The sequence below is a fragment of the Anolis sagrei genome, chromosome 5, assembly GCF_037176765.1.
Source record: "Anolis sagrei isolate rAnoSag1 chromosome 5, rAnoSag1.mat, whole genome shotgun sequence".
Taxonomy (NCBI): domain Eukaryota; kingdom Metazoa; phylum Chordata; class Lepidosauria; order Squamata; family Dactyloidae; genus Anolis; species Anolis sagrei.
In genome coordinates this window covers 13,672,959-13,691,398 of record NC_090025.1, presented here as the reverse complement: position 1 = coordinate 13,691,398, position 18,440 = coordinate 13,672,959, and the positions used below count along the sequence as shown (strand labels likewise).

General features: G+C 44.3%; 1 protein-coding gene across 2 annotated transcripts in view; it reads left to right on the top strand.

Moving 5' to 3' along the window:
- CCDC158 (coiled-coil domain containing 158) overlaps positions 1-18,440 on the top strand; it is a 64,195-nt gene that overhangs the window by 22,346 nt on the left and 23,409 nt on the right. For both annotated transcript variants that reach the window (XM_060779373.2, XM_060779372.2), the window contains exons 8-13: positions 706-820; positions 2,454-2,573; positions 4,358-4,555; positions 7,646-8,128; positions 8,207-8,396; positions 15,935-16,087. In XM_060779373.2, coding sequence (XP_060635356.2) covers positions 706-820; positions 2,454-2,573; positions 4,358-4,555; positions 7,646-8,128; positions 8,207-8,396; positions 15,935-16,087 — 1,259 coding nt within the window. The remainder of the gene's footprint in view (positions 1-705; positions 821-2,453; positions 2,574-4,357; positions 4,556-7,645; positions 8,129-8,206; positions 8,397-15,934; positions 16,088-18,440) is intronic.

Sequence of the window (18,440 nt, the reverse complement as noted above, 5' to 3'; positions counted from 1 at the left end):
GTGTCATTGTAAATGTAACCTTAACAATTTATTTGCAGGCATGTATAGTGCTTCTCCTCAGTGTGAGTCCTGTGATGTGAAAATAGACTTGCACTGTTCGTGAAATTCTTTTCAGACTTCAGGCAATTATAGGGTTTCTCCCCAGTGTGAATCCTTTGATGTGAACATAGGCTTCCACTCTGAATAAAGCTGTGTCCACAGTACAGCTAATTCTAGGCTTTCTCCCCAGTGTGAGATTCTGATGTGAACGCAGACTTGAACTCTGAGCGAAGCTGTGTCCACACTCAATGCTTTTTTAGGGTTTCTCCCCAGTGTGAGTTCTTTGATGTTTCTGTAGACTGGGGAGAAATCCTATAAATGCCAGGGATTTGGACAGAGCTTCACTGAAAGTGGAAACTTTCAGTGAAGCTCTGTCCAAATTCCTGGCATTTATAGGGTTTCTCCCCAGTGTGAATCCTTTGGTGTGGCTGTAGATGTCCTTTCCGAGCGAAGCTCTGGCCACACTCCAGACATTTATAGGGTTTCTCCCCAGTGTGTGGTCTTTGTTGTAAACTTCTAGTTCCACTCTGAGCAAAGCTCTGACCACACTCCGGGCATTTATGGGGTTTCTCTCCAGAGTGAGTCCTTTTATGTAGCCCCTACATCTTATGGCAGCAGCTTCCATAACAATATATTGTTTAAACTACTTTATGTTTCCCTTCTTAGAGAACAAGCAAAAAACCAGAATTCATTGTACATGCGTCAGGTCAACCAGCTGGAAAGCACTGTGTCTCAGTTACGTTCGGAGCTGCGAGAAACAAGGAGAATGTCTCAGGACAAGGTGAATGCAAAGGTTTTGTCAACACAAACTGTACTCCATTATGTATGTCTTGAACTCCATGTTGAGCATCAGGCTTCTGATAGATACTCCAGAATGAAATTTGGAGTTTGCCTGCACCTTGTTTCTTACACTTATTCTGTGTTTCTACCACATTATTTCCAGATAAGCCCCCATATTGGCAGTCTTTAGGAGGCCCTGTTCTCACTCCCACCTCCCTCGCAGGCACGATTAGTGAGGACGAGGGAGAGGGCCTTCTCGATGGTTGCCCCTTGACTCTGGAACTCACTCCCCAAGGATATCGGACAAGCCCCCATATTGGCATTCTTTAGGAGGAGCCTGAAAACGTGGCTGTTCCAGTGTGCCTTTCCTGAATAAAGGAAACAATCCCCTGCAAATACTCTGAGAAGCACTTTAATTACCTGTTGGGTTGCTCTTTACTTTTGATTTAAAACCTTCCAAATAGATACATCCTTTGTTCATGTCCAGCATTTATTTTTAAAGTTTTAATTATTACATTTGGCCCAGCCATAGGTTTAAATTCTTGTGTGTTATTGTCTACTTGTGAGTTACATTAATTGTATTGTTTATTTTGTTTTTTGCTTGTTATTTTATCATTGCTTGTTTTGATGTGTTGTTGGGCTTGGCCTCATGTAAGCCGCTCCAAGTCCCTTGGGGAGATGGTGGCGGGGTATAAATAAAGTATTATTATTATTTATTATTATATTATTATAAGGTAAGCAACATATTATTATATTATTATAAGGTAAGCAACATAACGGCGCTCCATGCTGTCATACCGGCCACATGACCTTGGAGGTGTCTACGGACAACGCTGGCTCTTCGGCTTATAAATGGAGATGAACACCACACCCCAGTCAGACGTGACTGGACTTAATGTCAGGGGACTACCTTTACCTTTACCTTAAGCAACATACTTGTCAGAAACGTGCATTCCCTAACTAACATTGTTCAGCTGTTGTCTGAAATGTGCTAAGGCCAGCTCTGTTTACTTACTGTTTCCTCTATTCCCCAATGCAGTCGAGAAAAATTATACTTTTTACAGACATTTGCTCATACTTCGCTATTTGACTTCTAATCCACAAAAGCAGCTTATTGGGTGTTTATATTGGCAAACCTGCCAATAATTTGCTCGATTTCAGTGAAAGTTTTTTTTATGACATTAATAATACTTCCTCTTAAAGATAATTCCAAAAAGTCAAAGTAGAAGATTGCTGACTAATATTTCAGTTTTTGAAAGGAATGCATTCAGCTCTTTGTTGAGGTCTTAACTTGCTTAGATGGTGGACACAAAGCAACAGGTGCTGCTCCTTGTATCTTGAGATTAGGAATTGCTCATGGAGTTTGTGCCCACTTTTATACCCACCTTTAACCTCATCCTCTTTCTGGCTGGACTTTCTTTAGCAACATTAGCATTTGGAAACTAATAAGGGAGAGCTGGAGGGAAAAAAGCATTGCAACAGCATATCTGCTGTACAATGAGTAAAGTCTTGAACTGGAAAAGTACTACCATGTTCCTGCTCTTGCCACATTAACACTATGGTAGCCTTCTGAGTAGGACAGCTGCTGTAAGACTCTTCGTGACTGTGGGAGTGTTTTTGTGTTAATATCATAGATAGAAGAACTTGAGAAAGAGCTGCATCTGGTTAACTCAGAAATAGCCGAGGCTCAGAGTGAAAGGGATCAGTATAGCCTGGAAACAGGAAACTTGGATGATCAGGTTCAGCTGTTGAGGGTAAGAATGTAAGACAACATTATTATTATTGTTATTAGTAATAGAAGCAATATAAGTTGAGCATCCCTTATCTGGAATTCTGAAATCTTCCAAAATTTTGAGGCTAAGATAGTGACTTTTTTGCTTTCTGATAGTTCAGTGTATTATGCATAAAATCATTAAAAATTGTGTGCATAAAATTACTTCTAAGCTATATGCATGAGATGTATATAAAATGTATATGAATTTCATGTTTAGACTTGAGTCCCATTGGCAAGTTTAATTCTTATGTTGGTGAATGCAAATATAGGTATTCTTAAAGGCAAAAAAAAATTCCAAAATAATTCTGGTCCCAAGTATTTCAAATAAGAGATACTTGAACTTTCGTAGTAGTATTTCCTTAATATCTTGAATGAGACTATCATATTAAATTACTTTAAAATCATAGTAATGATCCAGCTAAATGGATCAGATTCCACACATTTGTGAAGACCTAGGGAACACTGAATTCCACAATCTGAAGTTATTTAATCTTCATGATATATAAACCCTCCAATATTTAATGATTTATAATTCAAGATTTTGTTGAGGATGCTCAGAACTCATGGTTTTGGGAGCAGGCTGTGTCCAGGAAGGGGAGGAAGATTTAACTCTTTATTATTTTTCATAGCCTTTTGTAGAAGACCACACAAATGGGGTGGGGTAAATTTCATTGGGAGGGAAGGGTGCAGCAAGTTAAACCACTGAGCTGCTGAACTTGCTGACTGAAGGGTCAGCGGTTCAAATCCGGGGAGTGGGTGAGCTCTGTTAGCCCCAGCTTCTACCAACCTAGCAGTTCGAAAACATGCAAATGTGAGTAGATTAATAGGTACTACTTCTGCGGGAAGGTAACGGCACTCCATTCAGTCATGCTGGCCACATGAATTTGGAGGCGTCTACAGACAACACCGCCTCTTCAGCTTAGAAATTGAGAGGAGCACCACAATTGACTTAATGTCAAGAGGAAACCTTTACCTTTACTAAATTTCTTTGGAGTAGGCCATGTTTACCTCACATGGTGGGGGAGAAGGAAGGACTAATTCCCTTTCATTGGCCATATGTAGCTTAGAAAGAATCAGAAAATAAACATGATAAAACTCATACCCCTGACAGTACCAATTAGAATTAATGCATTACCTTGTAGAGTGTTGTCCCCAAGCTCTGTTCCGTTGTTTTTTGCTCAGTGATGTTTGCTTCTAGGCAGCATAAGAATGTTTGTATACTGGCAAGATATTTTGGTTAGTGGAAGATATAAACGATGTTTAATTTGAACTACAGACTGTTATTTAAATTCTTCAAGCATATGGCTTACTTTAAATGCTCTTGGTAGAGCAGCAGGTTAACCACTGAGCTGCTGAACTTGCTGACCAAAAGGTTAGTGGTTCAAATCCAGGGAGTGGGATGAGCTTTGGCAGTTAGGCTCAGCTTCTGCCAACCTAGCAGTTCCAAAACATGCAAATGTGAGTAGATCAATAGGTACCTCTCCTGCGGAAAGGCAACAGCACTCCCTATAGTCATGCTGGCCACATGATCTTGGAGGTGTCTATGGACAACCCCAGTTCTTCGACTTAGAAATTGAGATGAGTACCACCCCCCAGAGTCAGACATGACTAGACATAATGTTAGGAGAAACCTTTACCCTTATGGCTTACTTTGACTCTGCACTGTAGTATAATTTAATAATGATAAATGTAAAGCTTTCTTGCTTTTTTAAAAAAAACCAAAGCAAATTGTAATGCTTTGAAGATGCCCTGTTTGCATTGTAGTCAGAATTGCACAAGAAGGATATGGAGCTCAATCTAGAAAAAGAGCAGAATAAACGGCTCTGGGATCGAGACACGGGAAGCAGTATCACCATTGACCATTTGCGGAGGGAGCTGGACAACAAGAACATGGAATTGCAGCGCATGGATGCCTCAATGAAGTCCATGAAGGCGGAGAGCCAGGAACAAATGGATCGACAGGTCAGGAGGGATGGCCAAAGTGGAGAGCTAGCTCAAGGGGAAATGCCCACTCTGTGTTATGGTCCTAAACTCCTGATGCATGAGGATGCTTTTTTATTTTAATTACTAGCTGTCACCTGCCATGCTTTGCTGTGGCCCATTCTGTGTATATGTGTTTTGTGTGTGTGTGTATATATGTGTATATGTATATCTATGTGTGTCTTTGCATACATGTGTGTGTGTGTGTGTGTGTGGTTTTGCACATATGTTGTAATGTAGTTTTCGTTTTTAAGTCTCTTCTGGTGTGTTTTTCAGTGATGTTATGAGTGATGGTCACTCGTTGGCCTGAGAGGTATATTGTGTCCAAATTTGGTGTCAATTTGCTCAGTGGTTTTTGAGTTATGTTAATCCCACAAATGAACATTACATTTTAATTTATATAGATAACTAACTTGAGGCCATGTCATACTTAGGCCATCAAAGAACTTACTTTTGATAGTAACAGCAGAAAATTACAATTATGTGACCTCAAAGCAGCAGCTTTACAGTGATATTGTTACGTTAGAGCAGGCATGGGCAAACTTTGTTCCTCCAGGTGTTTTGAACTTCAACTCCCACATTCCTAACAACTGGTAGGCTGTAAGGAATTGTGGGAGTTGAAGTCCAAAGCATCTGGAGGGATGAAGTTTGCCCATGCCTGGTCTATAGGGTCCCTCATCCTTCAAGCAGTAATTAAACTTTTTAAAAAATCAAATGGATGCTTTAAAAAAAACCTTACTGGAAACAGAAGGAAAAAGCAGAGGATAATATCACCATGGAACTATCCCTTACAAAACTGGTATAACCGTATTAGTGGCTGGTTGGAAGCACCTTGAACAATTAATGGTTATTTCTTCAGCTGCCTGTTGATGGCATTGTTGCTTTATGGTAAAAGCAAAGGTAGGGTGTGCATGTAAGTTTAATGATAGGGAAATTGGAAGTGTTGGTTTGGACCTGAGTGTGCTAACATGTAGCATTTCAACTTTTGTTGAGAACCACTGGTCTAGAACAAATATTATCATAACTCTCTTTACTATCATGAAAAGGTCGAGAACACAGAAGTGGGGCAGCATCTACTTAAGCTGTGAAACACAGTCTAAACGTGATGCAATGCTTGGCAAACTACTACTAGGGAGCTGGATTCAGATCCCCTTCCAATCATAAATCTCACTGTCTAGGATTCCTTCATAATGCTGTTGTTTAGATATAATGTATATTGATGCCACATAAAGAGGTATTCCTGCTGCCACATGCACACAAAGGATTTCCTTGGTCTTGGAAGCTAGTGTTTTGGAAACATTGCAAAACTTTTCTCCGTGGGTTAGTTTTTAGTAGCTGCAGTGGAACAGGAAATGAATGCACATAGATGGAAACAAAAAAAATGAAGTTTGAGTTGAAGGTGTCATAAGAGCTTTGAAGAAAGTACTTGCAGGTCGTTGGAAAGAAGCGTTGACTAGGAAATGCTGGAGCAGTTAGCCAAGCCCCCACACTGTCCTTTCATAGAGAACTGAAAATCTGGATGTTCCAGCAAGAACGATTAGTCCCTAAGCCCAGTTGGTAGGTCGTCAGATAGTCCTCTGTTCTGCACTTCATTCACTTCCCCTGCCCTATGATACGTTGTTTGGACTACCTTCGCCCAGCGCTTTTAAAAAGATTATGTCCACTTTTAGTGTTCCCGGCCATTGCTATTGTTGAACCTCATTTGATGGAACTCCAATGTTCTCAGTGTTTATATTTTATTTTTAGTTGTTTTATCGGGTTATTTTGTATTTTATTATGTTTTTACTTTTATTTTTATTTTATTTTTTATTTTTATTTTTCTCTATTTTGTTATAGTTGTGTTGTTTTCTATTGTCTAATGTGTTTTGTCCTGAGGTAAACTGTTTGTATAGTTTTTGTTTGTGCATTGAATGTTTGCCATATTTGTTAGAAACCGCCTTGAGTCCCTTCAGGGAAATAGGGTGGTCTATAAATAAAGTTTGTTGTTGTTGTTGTTGTTGTCTGGGTACAACTATCTAGATTTTTTCAAATGAGGCATCAATCCAGGAGCTTACATTGTCACAAAAAACTGGTAAGTCTGTCGGGTGCACATATCTCGCACGTGTTTACCTATTTAAAGGAAAGAGCAGATTCAATATTGGTGAGTGAGCTGGAGGTGGCACATTTAGTGAGTGTTGGGGTTCAGCCTGTGTGTGAATCTGTACCTGACTCTCTGATTGTATTTCCTGATGTCAATAAAAATGTCAGTGATTCTGAGATCAATGTAGAAGATGACGGTTTGTGTAGTGAAAATCCTGCTGCTTTGGAAAGCGAAAGTCCAAATTACGATGAGAATGATTCAGAGCCAAGCGTTGAACTTTCACTCCCTTTTAGCTCTCCAGATAATCTGACACCTGGTCCCTCTAACGAGGATAGACGGGGGCAGATTTGGAAAAGCAGAGGCGAAGCGCAGAGTTTACAGAGGTCAGCTAGATTAAGAGAAATGCAAACACGGCCTTCAGGCACGTCACGAAATAGATTTCTATGCTTTAAAAATGCTTGGCCTGGATGCCCATTTAGTCCAGGCATCGTTTCAGATTCATGTGCAGACTCGCAGTTCCAGTGGCTTTGTTCCAAGGAATTTTTCTAGTGCTTCAAGTACGGTTAGTGGATTGCTAACAGGTTCCAGGATTTAGCAGTGTTACTGTGGGTTTTTGATTTTGTTCATGGACATTTCTTGTTGCTGATTTTTACTGTGGCTTTTTACCTTGCATATTTTTGTACTCATCTTTCATCAATAAAAAGGATTGTTTTTCCTCAAGTCAAGTGTGGTGGATTGTTGTCTTAGGGTCCAGTTTCCTGCTCTGGGTTGCAACAGTGAGTTTCAAGATAAAAGTGTTAATTGGAGGAGATAGTGAACAAAAGTATTAAACTTCTGCCTCTGATTGTGGGTAGAGTGGAAGAATGCTGGCCCAGCCTCGCATCCCCTCTTCCCACAGATAGCTTCTCCTCTCACCCTGGTTTTACTTAAATTGGTATAACCTCCCTTGATGGGTGAAAGCAGTGAATAAATGCTTTTTTTCCCCTCCCTAGATGTCTGCCATTAAAGAAAAGAATGAAAGTATAGAGAAGGTTGCATCTATGACTGCCCAGCAGGAGTCAACTAAAGAAACTCTCCGCAAGGTTTCAGAGGAACTGGCAGAAAAGAAAATCAGCTTAGAGGCTGCAGAGAGGCAAGTGGCTGAGTTGACGTCGTCTGTGCAAGAGAAGGAAAGCATGATTGAGGTGACCAATGAGGAAATCCAGAAACTCCGTGGTCGAGTAGATGGCAAACTGCAGGAGCTCCAACAACTGAAGACTGAAAGTGAACACCTACTAGGCGTCCAGTCGGAGTGTGACTCCTTGAAGCTGCAGCTGGTGGAGAAGGAGAAGGTGGTTGAGATCCTGCGGAAGCAGATCGAGAACATGACCCAGGTTATTGGCCAGCATAGCCGGACAGCTGGTGCATTGGAGTTGGAGAAATCTCAGCTTTTGAAAGAGGCAAATGACAAGAAACTTGAAATCCATGAACTTAAGGTATGTATATTTTATTCGATTCCCCAGATAGGGAGTGCTAATGTTTTTTAAGAAAGACATTTTGGCTGTTTTCTCTAGATTTTACAGGACAAGAAAGACTGCCAGTTGCGCGATTTAGAAGCCAGCTTGAGTGAAATGGAATTGGAGAAGGTGAAACTGATGAACGCAAATGCTGAGAGGCTCCGAGTGCTGAAAGAGATGAAGCTTGAAAGAGAAGAGCTCATCAATGAAATAAAAATTAGTCGCATTGAGTTTGCCACCTTAGTGGGTTGGTAATCCTTCTCTGTTGATATTTTTTAAGGACCGTATATACTCAAATATAAGCCGAGGCACCTTAATTTACCACAAAAAACGGGGGAAACGTATTGATTTGAGTATAAGCTGAAGGGTGATTTGAGTATAAACTGAGGGTGGGAAATGGAGCAGCTACTGGTAAATTTCAAAATAGAAAATAACAAAATTACATTAGTAGGTTAAATGTTTTTGAATCTATAAATAAAAATGTAATATTTGTGGGATTAACATAACTCAAAAACCACTGGACGAATTGACATGAAATTTGGACACAACACACCTAACAGTCCAATGAGTGTCCATCACCCATAAACACACACACACACACACAACCCCAGCGGAACAGACTTAAAAACCCAAAAATTACACCATATTTTTTCTTCGTGGTCTCCGTGAATGCACACATATGGAGTTCTGCGCCTGCGCGGGCTCCAACGGAAAACTTCCCAAGTTTAAAAGTTTTGGCAGTAACCCCACCCAGCCGCCCGCAGGGCATAAAAGGCGCTCCTGCGCACACTCCCGGTAGTTCCTGTTTTTCCGCCGCACAGCTCGCTCGGAGAAGCTTTCCCATACTATGTCAACGACACGCTTCAAGCGTTGTACCGAATGCCCGAGAAAGATCCCTGACTCGGACAAACATTCGAAGTGTCTCCGCTGCCTTGGAGAAGGCCACAACACTTTGACCTGCAAACATTGCCAGGCGCTGTCAGCCCAATCCAGAAAGAACAGGGCGGCGCGCCTTAGAGTCCTTCTTCTCAAAGAATCCCTAGCTCCTTCGACATCGACTGCTTCGACGTCTCGAGCTTCCTCGATACCGACGCCCTCGACATCCGCGACGGCTTCAGGTCCGTCGGCGCCGACTTCAACGATGCAGGCCTCAAAACCCGCATCGACTTTGTCCAGGGCGTCCAAACGACCTGAAAAACAGCTGTGCACGCTGACAACACAGACGATGCCGGCGAGACAACCGTCCACCTCGAGCTCGGTGGCCTCGGTTCGTTCGACGAGGTCGACCACGGCTACACCGCCTTCGACGTCAGCGATGCAGATAGCCTTTAAGAGGTCGCATGAAGAGTCTCGCAGGTCAAAGTCTGCCCTGCCCGCGGTCCCTCCAATGCCGGGAAGATCCGTTCAGCAACCCCCGGCGAAAAAGAGGTCGCAGCCGAGATCGTCTTCTTCATCCTCCTCCAAACATCCGGCTCAATTGTCGTCGGCAACCTCATCGTCTAGGTCGTCTCCCATCCAGTCGGCTCAGAAACCCAGGCCGGTGATGGACAAGACTCCGGACATCCAAATTGCGGAAGAATTGCCTCCGTCACCGGTGCAATCGGTGTCAACCGTCGTCGAAAATCCTCCACCGGCAGCAAGGCAACAACTTTTCCCACCTTCTACCCCAGAAAGGGGACGGCAGACCACGCGGTTGGCAAGAGCCGCTCAGGCCTCGGCATCTAAACAAGCGCCTCCACCTTCCTCCCCAGTGGGAGTGGCCAGGCCTCTCCAGATACCATCGAGACATCCCTCTTCCTCCTCTCAGCGCTCAGAGGAGGAAGAGTTCGACAAAGACATTAAAGGCTCTATACACTCAGAGTCTAATTTCTCTGGCTTTGGACAGATCTCCAACCCATGATGCCTATGACGCCGACCCACCCTCGCCTGCAGACAATGTTCGGGCCTTTGCCGACCAGATGGCGAGGATGGCAGAAACGCTGGGTCTTGAGATTAAACAGACCTCAAAGGCAGTCACCGATCCGGTCTTTAAGAGGGTGCAATCTGAAGCCCCTCTGGCTCCACTGCTTCCTTTCCTGCCCTACTTATTAGAGGTCATCCAAGCGTCCTGGAAGACCCCTTCCTCGATACCCCCTACCTCTAAAAGAATTGAGGCATGGTATTGTACCGATGATGAGGGACTGGAGTCGCTCAAACACCATCCCGACCCAAATTCCGTGGTGGTCAAGGCAGCCCAGTCAGGGAGGCAGTCCAACACCCCGTCGGATCGAGAGGGAAAACGCTTCGATGCCGTGGGGAGAAAACTTTACTCGGGAGCCTTGCTCCTCACCCGAATGGCCAACTATGGGGCTTGCATGGGTGCCTATCAGCAAATCATCTGGGAGAAGGCCCAACCATTCCTGGAGAAGCTCTCCGAGGAAGATCGTGCAGTAATGTCTGCCCTCTCTCAAGAGGCCACCTCCCTAGCTCACCATCAAATGCAGATGGCAAAGCATACAGGTGATACTTCTGGCAAAATGATCGCACATGCGATAGCAATCCGGAGACACTCCTGGCTCCGGTCTTCTGGCCTCTCTACCTCTTCTCGACAAGTCATCGAGGATCTTCCCTTCGATGCTCTCGGCCTTTTCAACGCAGGGACTGATGACAAGCTGAAGTCCAATCAGGACTACAAACTCTTGGCCACTAAATGTGATTTTGATAATCCACCGCAGGCTCAAAGAAACCGCTGGAATACTTACCGACAGCGTCATTTCTCCAACTACCCATATAGACAACAGTCGACGAGGCGGTCTCCACGGCCGGCTCAGGCCGCCCAAAACCAACCCCAGCAACAGCAGCACCGGGGCCAGCAGAACCAGAGGTCTCGCTCCCGCCAGCCTCCGAACAACAACTCCAGACGTCTGGTTTGACGCCATCCTCGACGATACCGTCTCCACATCAGATACTTCTGCCGACTCCATCTCAACCCTCCCAGTTCTGCCCCATCCCAGAGAACCCGCAATCTCGAACCACGATCTTCCACAGTTTGGAAACGGTCTCTCAAAATTGATCGAGGCATGGCGACGCATCACATCAGATGCGTGGGTGCTCCATATTGTCAAAGACGGTTATGCCTTGCAGTTCAAAGAACTTCCTCCCATGGGCCGCATCGTCCTGACGGACCCGTCGCTGCCCATTCTGGCAGAAGTCGACTCCCTCCTCCAGAAAGGAGCAATCCAAAGGTCTCCATCTCACTTGGACAGTCGAGCCTTTTTTTCAAGGTACTTCACAGTACCAAAGCCCGACGGCTCCCTGCGCCCTATCCTAGACCTCAGGGCACTGAACAAATTCATTCGTCTCACGAAGTTGAGAATGGTCACGGTATCGTCAATAACTCCTATGTTGTATCGAGGCGACTTCTTTGCATCGATAGACCTAAGGGACGCTTACTTTCATTTGTCTATCAGACAGTCCCACAGACGTTTCCTGTCCTTCAAAATAGGACAACAAACTTATTCCTTCTCCGTTCTGCCATTCGGTCTCGGTACGGCCCCAAGAACATTCACGAAATGCATGTCGGTGGTGGCGGCATTCCTCAGAAGACGGAAAATCCGGGTTTTTCCATACCTGGACGACTGGCTTTTGGCCTCGACATCGCCAAGGCTACTGGAGTCTCAAATCTCCTTCACCCTCAGACTTCTAGAGGATCTCGGCCTTCAGTTGAACGCCGAAAAGTCTTGCTTACTTCCATCGACGTCAATAAAGTTCATCGGCGCCAACTTCGATTCCCTCTCAGAGACATTGTCCTTACCAAAATTAAGATTCCAGGCCCTACAACGAGAAGTCAACCATTGCACTTCAACAACAAGACTAAGGGCGCGACGCATCCAAGTACTCCTCGGCCATATGGCCTCGACGGTGATGGTCACCCCATTGGCCAGGCTGAAGATGCGCCCTCTCCAGAGGTGGTTTCTCGACAATTTCAACCCCCAACGAGATCCCGACTCCAAACTGCTGACAATGCCAGCGAGGGTCAAACATTCCTTGAGATGGTGGAAAGATCCCATCAACGTGTGCGTCGGCCTCCCATTCCACCCCAGACAACCGCCGACAGTCCTCACGACAGACTCATCGACCTTCGTGTGGGGAGCCCACATCGACCACTTCTCGGTTCAGGATGTTTGGTCGACACAAGAAAAGACTCATCACATAAATTACTTGGAGCTCCTTGCCATTTTCAAGGCACTCAAATCATTCCTCCCTCTGCTACAGGGCAAGATGGTCCAAATACAAACAGACAATATGGTAGCAATGTACTACCTAAACAAACAGGGAGGAAAAGGGTTGAGAAAGCTCCTCAAACTCTCCATCGAGATCTGGGAATGGTGCTGCTGGTACTTGATAGTTCCAACAGCGCTCCACCTACCGGGCTGACTGAACGACCAAGCAGACTTTTTGAGCCGCTCGATGTCGACGTCCCACAAATGGAGACTCGATCCCGAGGTGATACAACAGATCTTCGACGACTGGGGACGGCCGTCGATCGACCTCTTCGCCTCTCCGGACAAAGCTCATCTTCGGCCCTTTGCGGCCCGTCTTCCCCGGGACGATGCCAATGGGTGTCTCGGAGACGCCTTCCTCCTCGACTGGTCAACCGAGTTCCTCTACATGTTTCCCCCGATCCCGCTCCTGCTCCGGGTGATCGAGAGAATCTAACGGGTCCAGTCCAACTGCATCCTCATCGCACCAGAATGACCACGCCAAGTGTGGTTCCCGACTCTCTCTCGGCTGGCCAAGGGTCGAGTGATACGCCTGCATCCCAGGCCGAATCTCCTCTCCAGAGAGAAGGGCCTGCTCCTCCACCCGGACATCCCGTCCCTGCACTTGGCCGCTTGGAGGATTCTTCCTTGACATCCCTTCCTCCCGAGGTTCGATCGATCATGGATGCGGCCCACAAGCCTTCGACTTCAAAGGCCTATACTTACCATATCGCACGGCTTCATGCCTTCCTCTGAGAACAGTAGTGTACCAAGATGCCGCCTTCGGTACAAACCATACTAGACTTTCTCCTCTCTTTGGCCGATCAGAAACTGGCCTTGTTGTCGCTGAAGTCTTATGTGGCGGCCTTATCCTGGTACTTCCAGAAACTGGGTTCACCATCCCTGTTCCAGAACCACTTCATCAAAACTTTTCTTCGGGGTTATAATAACCTGAACCCCCCAGTCCACCCTCCTACCCCAGGATGGAGCCTCGACCTCGTCTTAGCTCAACTGACTGGCCCTCCCTTTGAACCACTGGCTGCTCTCCTGGAAGGTTGCCTTTTTGGTTGCGATCACATCTGCTCAAAGGCCCTCGGAATTAGCGGCCCTTCAAATCGACGAACATTACCTTTTGTTCCACTCTGATCGAGTAGTCCTCAGAACTGACATTACCTTCTTGCCGAAGGTAGTATCTGCTTTCCACGTGAACGAGGACATTGTGTTGCCTTCTTTTTTTCAACACCCATCTTCGTCGACTGAGAAAAAGCTCTATGCCCTTGATGTCCGAAGGGCTCTCCTCTTCTATAGACAGAGAACGACTTCTATCCGTAAGACGCCTAGGTTATTTGTGGCCTATGCGCCGGATAAAGCTGGACTACCAATATCATCACAGCGAATTTCTCGCTGGATCGGGTCGACAATTGAACTATGTTACGAATTGGCCCGTAAGACTCCCCCCGACCTCAGTTTGCCCGAGGTCGACAAGGGGCATGGCTGCCACGACAGCTTTCCTCAAGGGTGTCCCCATTGACTTGATTTGCAAAGCGGCCATTTGATCCAACCCGATGACTTTTGTTTCGCACTATCGTTTGGACACTCGTTCTCGAAGAGACACTTTATTTGGCAGGTCAATTTTGACCACTTGCCCACCCTAACCATGTCAAGGTTTTTTTTCACTTGTTGATCTACTTGCACTGATATGCAATGTTATTCCGTGCCTTATCTTTTTGCTTTATGTAACAAGCTAAGCCTGGACCTGTGGATACCATACACACCCCACATGTAGATTGTAACTGCCTTTATTGCACTTATGCTTGTATGCTGCAATTTCCACTCATTCTTTGTTGTCTTATTGACCTTGCACTTGTTCGTGTATTGCATTTGCACTCGTTTGGGTCTCATTGACCTTTATCCGTCTATCCCCTCGATAGACATGTTTTCCTCAGGTTATTTATCCAACTGAAGTTGATGTATTATGTTCTTGTTGGGCCATTTTTACATTTATCGACCGTACTTGTGTTGTATCAACCGTGCTTGTGTTTACATATATGTTTCTTCACAACATGCACTCTCAATGGTTTTATTGCATATATTTGTCGATCCTTCAATAAACATGTGTTTGGCCCTTAACTTGTGTCGGTTTGTTCCCACCTTCCGGGACCTTAGCTTGCTAGTTCTCCATATGTGTGCATTCACGGAGACCACGAAGAAAAATGGTAGGTTACTCACCTGTAACCATCTTTCTTCGAGTGGTCCTCCGTGAATCCACACAAACCCGCCCGGCCATCCCCTCTTCAAACCTCCCCCTTTTTCCTCACTAATGCGGCGTAGGAACTACCGGGAGTGTGCGCAGGAGCGCCTTTTATGCCCTGTGGGCGGCTGGGCAGGGTTACCGCCAAAAATTTGAAACTTTTAAACTTGGGAAGTTTTCCGTTGGAGCCCACGCAGGCGCAGAACTCCATATGTGTGGATTCACGAAGGACCACTCGAAGAAAGATGGTTACAGGTGAGTAACCTACCAATACATACACTCATATACATATGCACATGCACACATTCATACACACACGTATAATATTCACAAATACACACATACACATACATATATACTAGGCTTGGTTGATCCTGCTTGTTAATTGCTAATCTCGTTAAGAAATTGTTAAAAAATTACCTTTAGAAGTGATATTGATGCGTTTTGGGAACCCGGGAGTGTTCTTGCCAATACGAAGCCGCGTTCACCATTTTTAATACGACTTCCGCCAGTATCGGAAATGAGGAGAAGCCAGGTATGGAGGGGCGGGGTTTCTGCAGGGCAGCCATTGCCCTTTAAAAGGAGCCGTGTGTGCCTTGTGGTTCCATTGGGAGACGTGATAGGGACAGGAGAGGAGGGAGAGGGTGTCTGCTGCTGGTGATTTTCAATTTGCCAATTGCCAAATAGCCAGTGCCACGCAGCAGGGAAAGACAGAGACAGGGTTTTGAAGAGAAGCCCTGGTTGTTTCTCTGTCTGGGGGTATTTTATTTTTAAAAGGAAAAATCTTATCCATTTTTTCCTTTCTACCTGCCCTACCTTTTTCGTTTTTGGAAACTATAACTGGGGCTTTGAACAAATAAAGGCCCATTTATAAAGAAACCCCCAATTATTATTTATTTTATTATTTTAATTTAATTTTATTTTTTAATATATTATTTTCCTTTTTTTTCTTTGGGAAAAAAATCAAGAAGTTAAAATTCTTAGACAACATGGCCACCTTTGTAACCAGGTAGCAGATATAAGATAGACCAGGTATAGAAAAACTTCAGCCCTCAATTGTGGACTTCAATTTCCACAATTCCTACCAGCCGGTAGAGTTGGAAGTCCAAAACACCTTGGAGGCTGAAATTTGCCCATGCCTGGTCTATCTTACATCTGCAACCTGCATGTCTTAGTACTCTTCCTCTGGAGATTTCTTCCCTGCTGGTCCCTGGGACACCTGCATTGATTTCTTGTTGATTTTGCTTGCACACATTCACCAATGCATATCAATCTGATTCTGTTGCCTTGCAGAGGAATCTGAAGTTATAAAAAGCGATTTCCAAGAAAGAAGTGAAGAGATGGAAACTACTGTGAACAAACTGAAGTTACAACTGAAATCTGCTCAGTTTGAACTGGAACAAACTAGGGCCACCTTAAAGAATATGGAGGGGTCTGATGGTCATGGTAATCATAGAACTGTTATTGTTGCACTCCAGAACAGAAACGATACCCTCTGAATTTAAAACACACCACACGTTGAGTGAAAACCCAATCCTTTTTATTGAAACTGAGTAAAATAGCCAGTAGATAGAAATGCTTGTAAAAACAGAAAAATTTTCAAAATGTAAAAAGATCAGTAAAATGCAGTCATTCAAAGCAATGTCCACAAAAGATATAAAAACAAAGGCAGTATTTAGTTCTTGTGGGTCTTTTTGGGCTATATGGCAGTATTTATCCAGACAGGAATCAACAGGTTACAAAGATAATCCAGAAGGTGCTAGACCACAGCAAAATGGTAAAAATCTCTGCAAGAACAAGACCCCTTGAACAGGATTGCCATCGCACATGAACATGATTTCCAAATGATGCCTGATCTAACAGGCTTTCCCTTGAAGCAAACCTTATATCCCAAAGCCCAAAAATTGGTTTCGTTTCCCCCCACTCTTGCCTCTTGTCTGACGAAGGCTTTCGGAGCGACGTAAACATTGAGTTTGTTGTCGATCCTGGCTGAACTCTAGCCGCCTATTTTTCAACTCCCTTTCTGGCTGCTCATTAAAATTTCCAGGTGTCAGACTGTTTTCCAAACTCAAATCTTGAGAGCTCACAGAAAGAGGGAGTAAACCATCCTTAAGCCCAGCAGGAATATTCTTTTGAGAAACTGCCCTTTGACTGGGGCCTCTTTGTCATTGTCTGCATGAAAATCATTGACCAAACCATCTCCATCTTGCACCTCGGCCTCAGCACCATCATTTCCCTCATCGTGTCCCACATCAAGCGTCATGAAACACAAACACAGGCTGATTCCCAACAGTTATTTTTTTCTGCAGAATAGTTGTTTTTCCCATTGTGAGGAAGTGGTGTTATTTCTTCATTTGAGGTTTTAATACAGAATTTCACATGGATGTTAATGAATCAGAACTGAGCATTCGGCATGGAATCAGAAACCACAGAGTTGGTGGAGCTAATATGCCGTACATATAGCTTGGAATGATGAGGATCAGTGGTTCCCAAATAGTTGATGACAATTAGAAATGGTAAAAGCACTGCAAGGGTTGCATTGTAAGTGCAGTATGTTTACCCCACCTACTTTTTGAATTTATTCTTACTGTGGGGTTGTAAGTCAATTCCATCACTAGCTCACATGCAAAATAAGGCTAGTTTGGATCTTGGAATATCAATTGCTAGAAGAAATGGATGGCTTTTCTGCTTATGAAAGGTAATTAAAGATAATATTAGACCAGTGTTTCTCAACCTGGAGGTCGGGACCCCTGGGGGGCGGTCGCAAGGGGGGTTTCAGAGGAATCGCCAAACTCAAACATATTTCTGGTGGTTCTAGGAATGAACCCCTTTGGCAGAGAAGACTGAAAATCTCTCAGCCTCCCCTTCTCTTCCTTTTAAAGAGGATCAGTCAGAAGACAGGGAAAATCCAGATAGGAAACAATCAGGGCCAGCTAACACCTCCCAACAAAGGATCCCCTTAGACAGGAAGCAGCCAGGCTTTAAAGCTGCAAGGCTATTCAGTGGTAATCGAGGTGTCCAATGGCAACATTCACACTGGCCTCAAGTGGACGAGTTCTTTCTCACACCCTGGAAATTCCACAGATATATAAACCCCACTTACCTAATTTCCAATAAACCTCACAACCACTGAGGATACCTACCATAGATGTAGGTGAAATGTCAGGAGAGAATGCTTCTGGTACATGGCCATACAGCCCGAAAAACTCGCAGCAACCCAACTCTGAATAGTCCTTGCCTAAGAAAACCCAATGAAATTCATAGAGTTCATTGACAGATGACTTGAAAACACATATACATACATATACCAAGAGTCATTTTTGTTACTTTCTGTTGAATCTGTGTTTTGGAAATAGTAACTGTTTTTACTTGGTGACCTTTTTCATTGCTTCCAAAACACAGTGGGACCTGAGCATATATATTCCTTTTCTGAAAGCAGTGGCTTAATGTAAACCCACCTTGAGAATCTATCATAAGCCTTGGAGCTCCCAGAAAGTACTTCATATTGAGAGAAGCGTCTTATGGATCTCCAAAATAAAATCAGTTTATACATGTACAATATCCTGGGCTTCCAGAGATGTTTTTTCCCATCAGGAAGCACTTTTACAAAGCAGCCCTTGTCTTCATGCTGCAGGTTGATTTCCTTATCCTGCACATGTGGCCCACCCACCATCACTGTGATTGTGTTTATTGTAATGTTATATTGTTAATTTATCCATATGTTTTTGTGTAATTATGATGATGTTGCTTGTTGCTTATGTTTTTGGTTTTATTTTGCTGTAATATGTTGTTTGGGCTT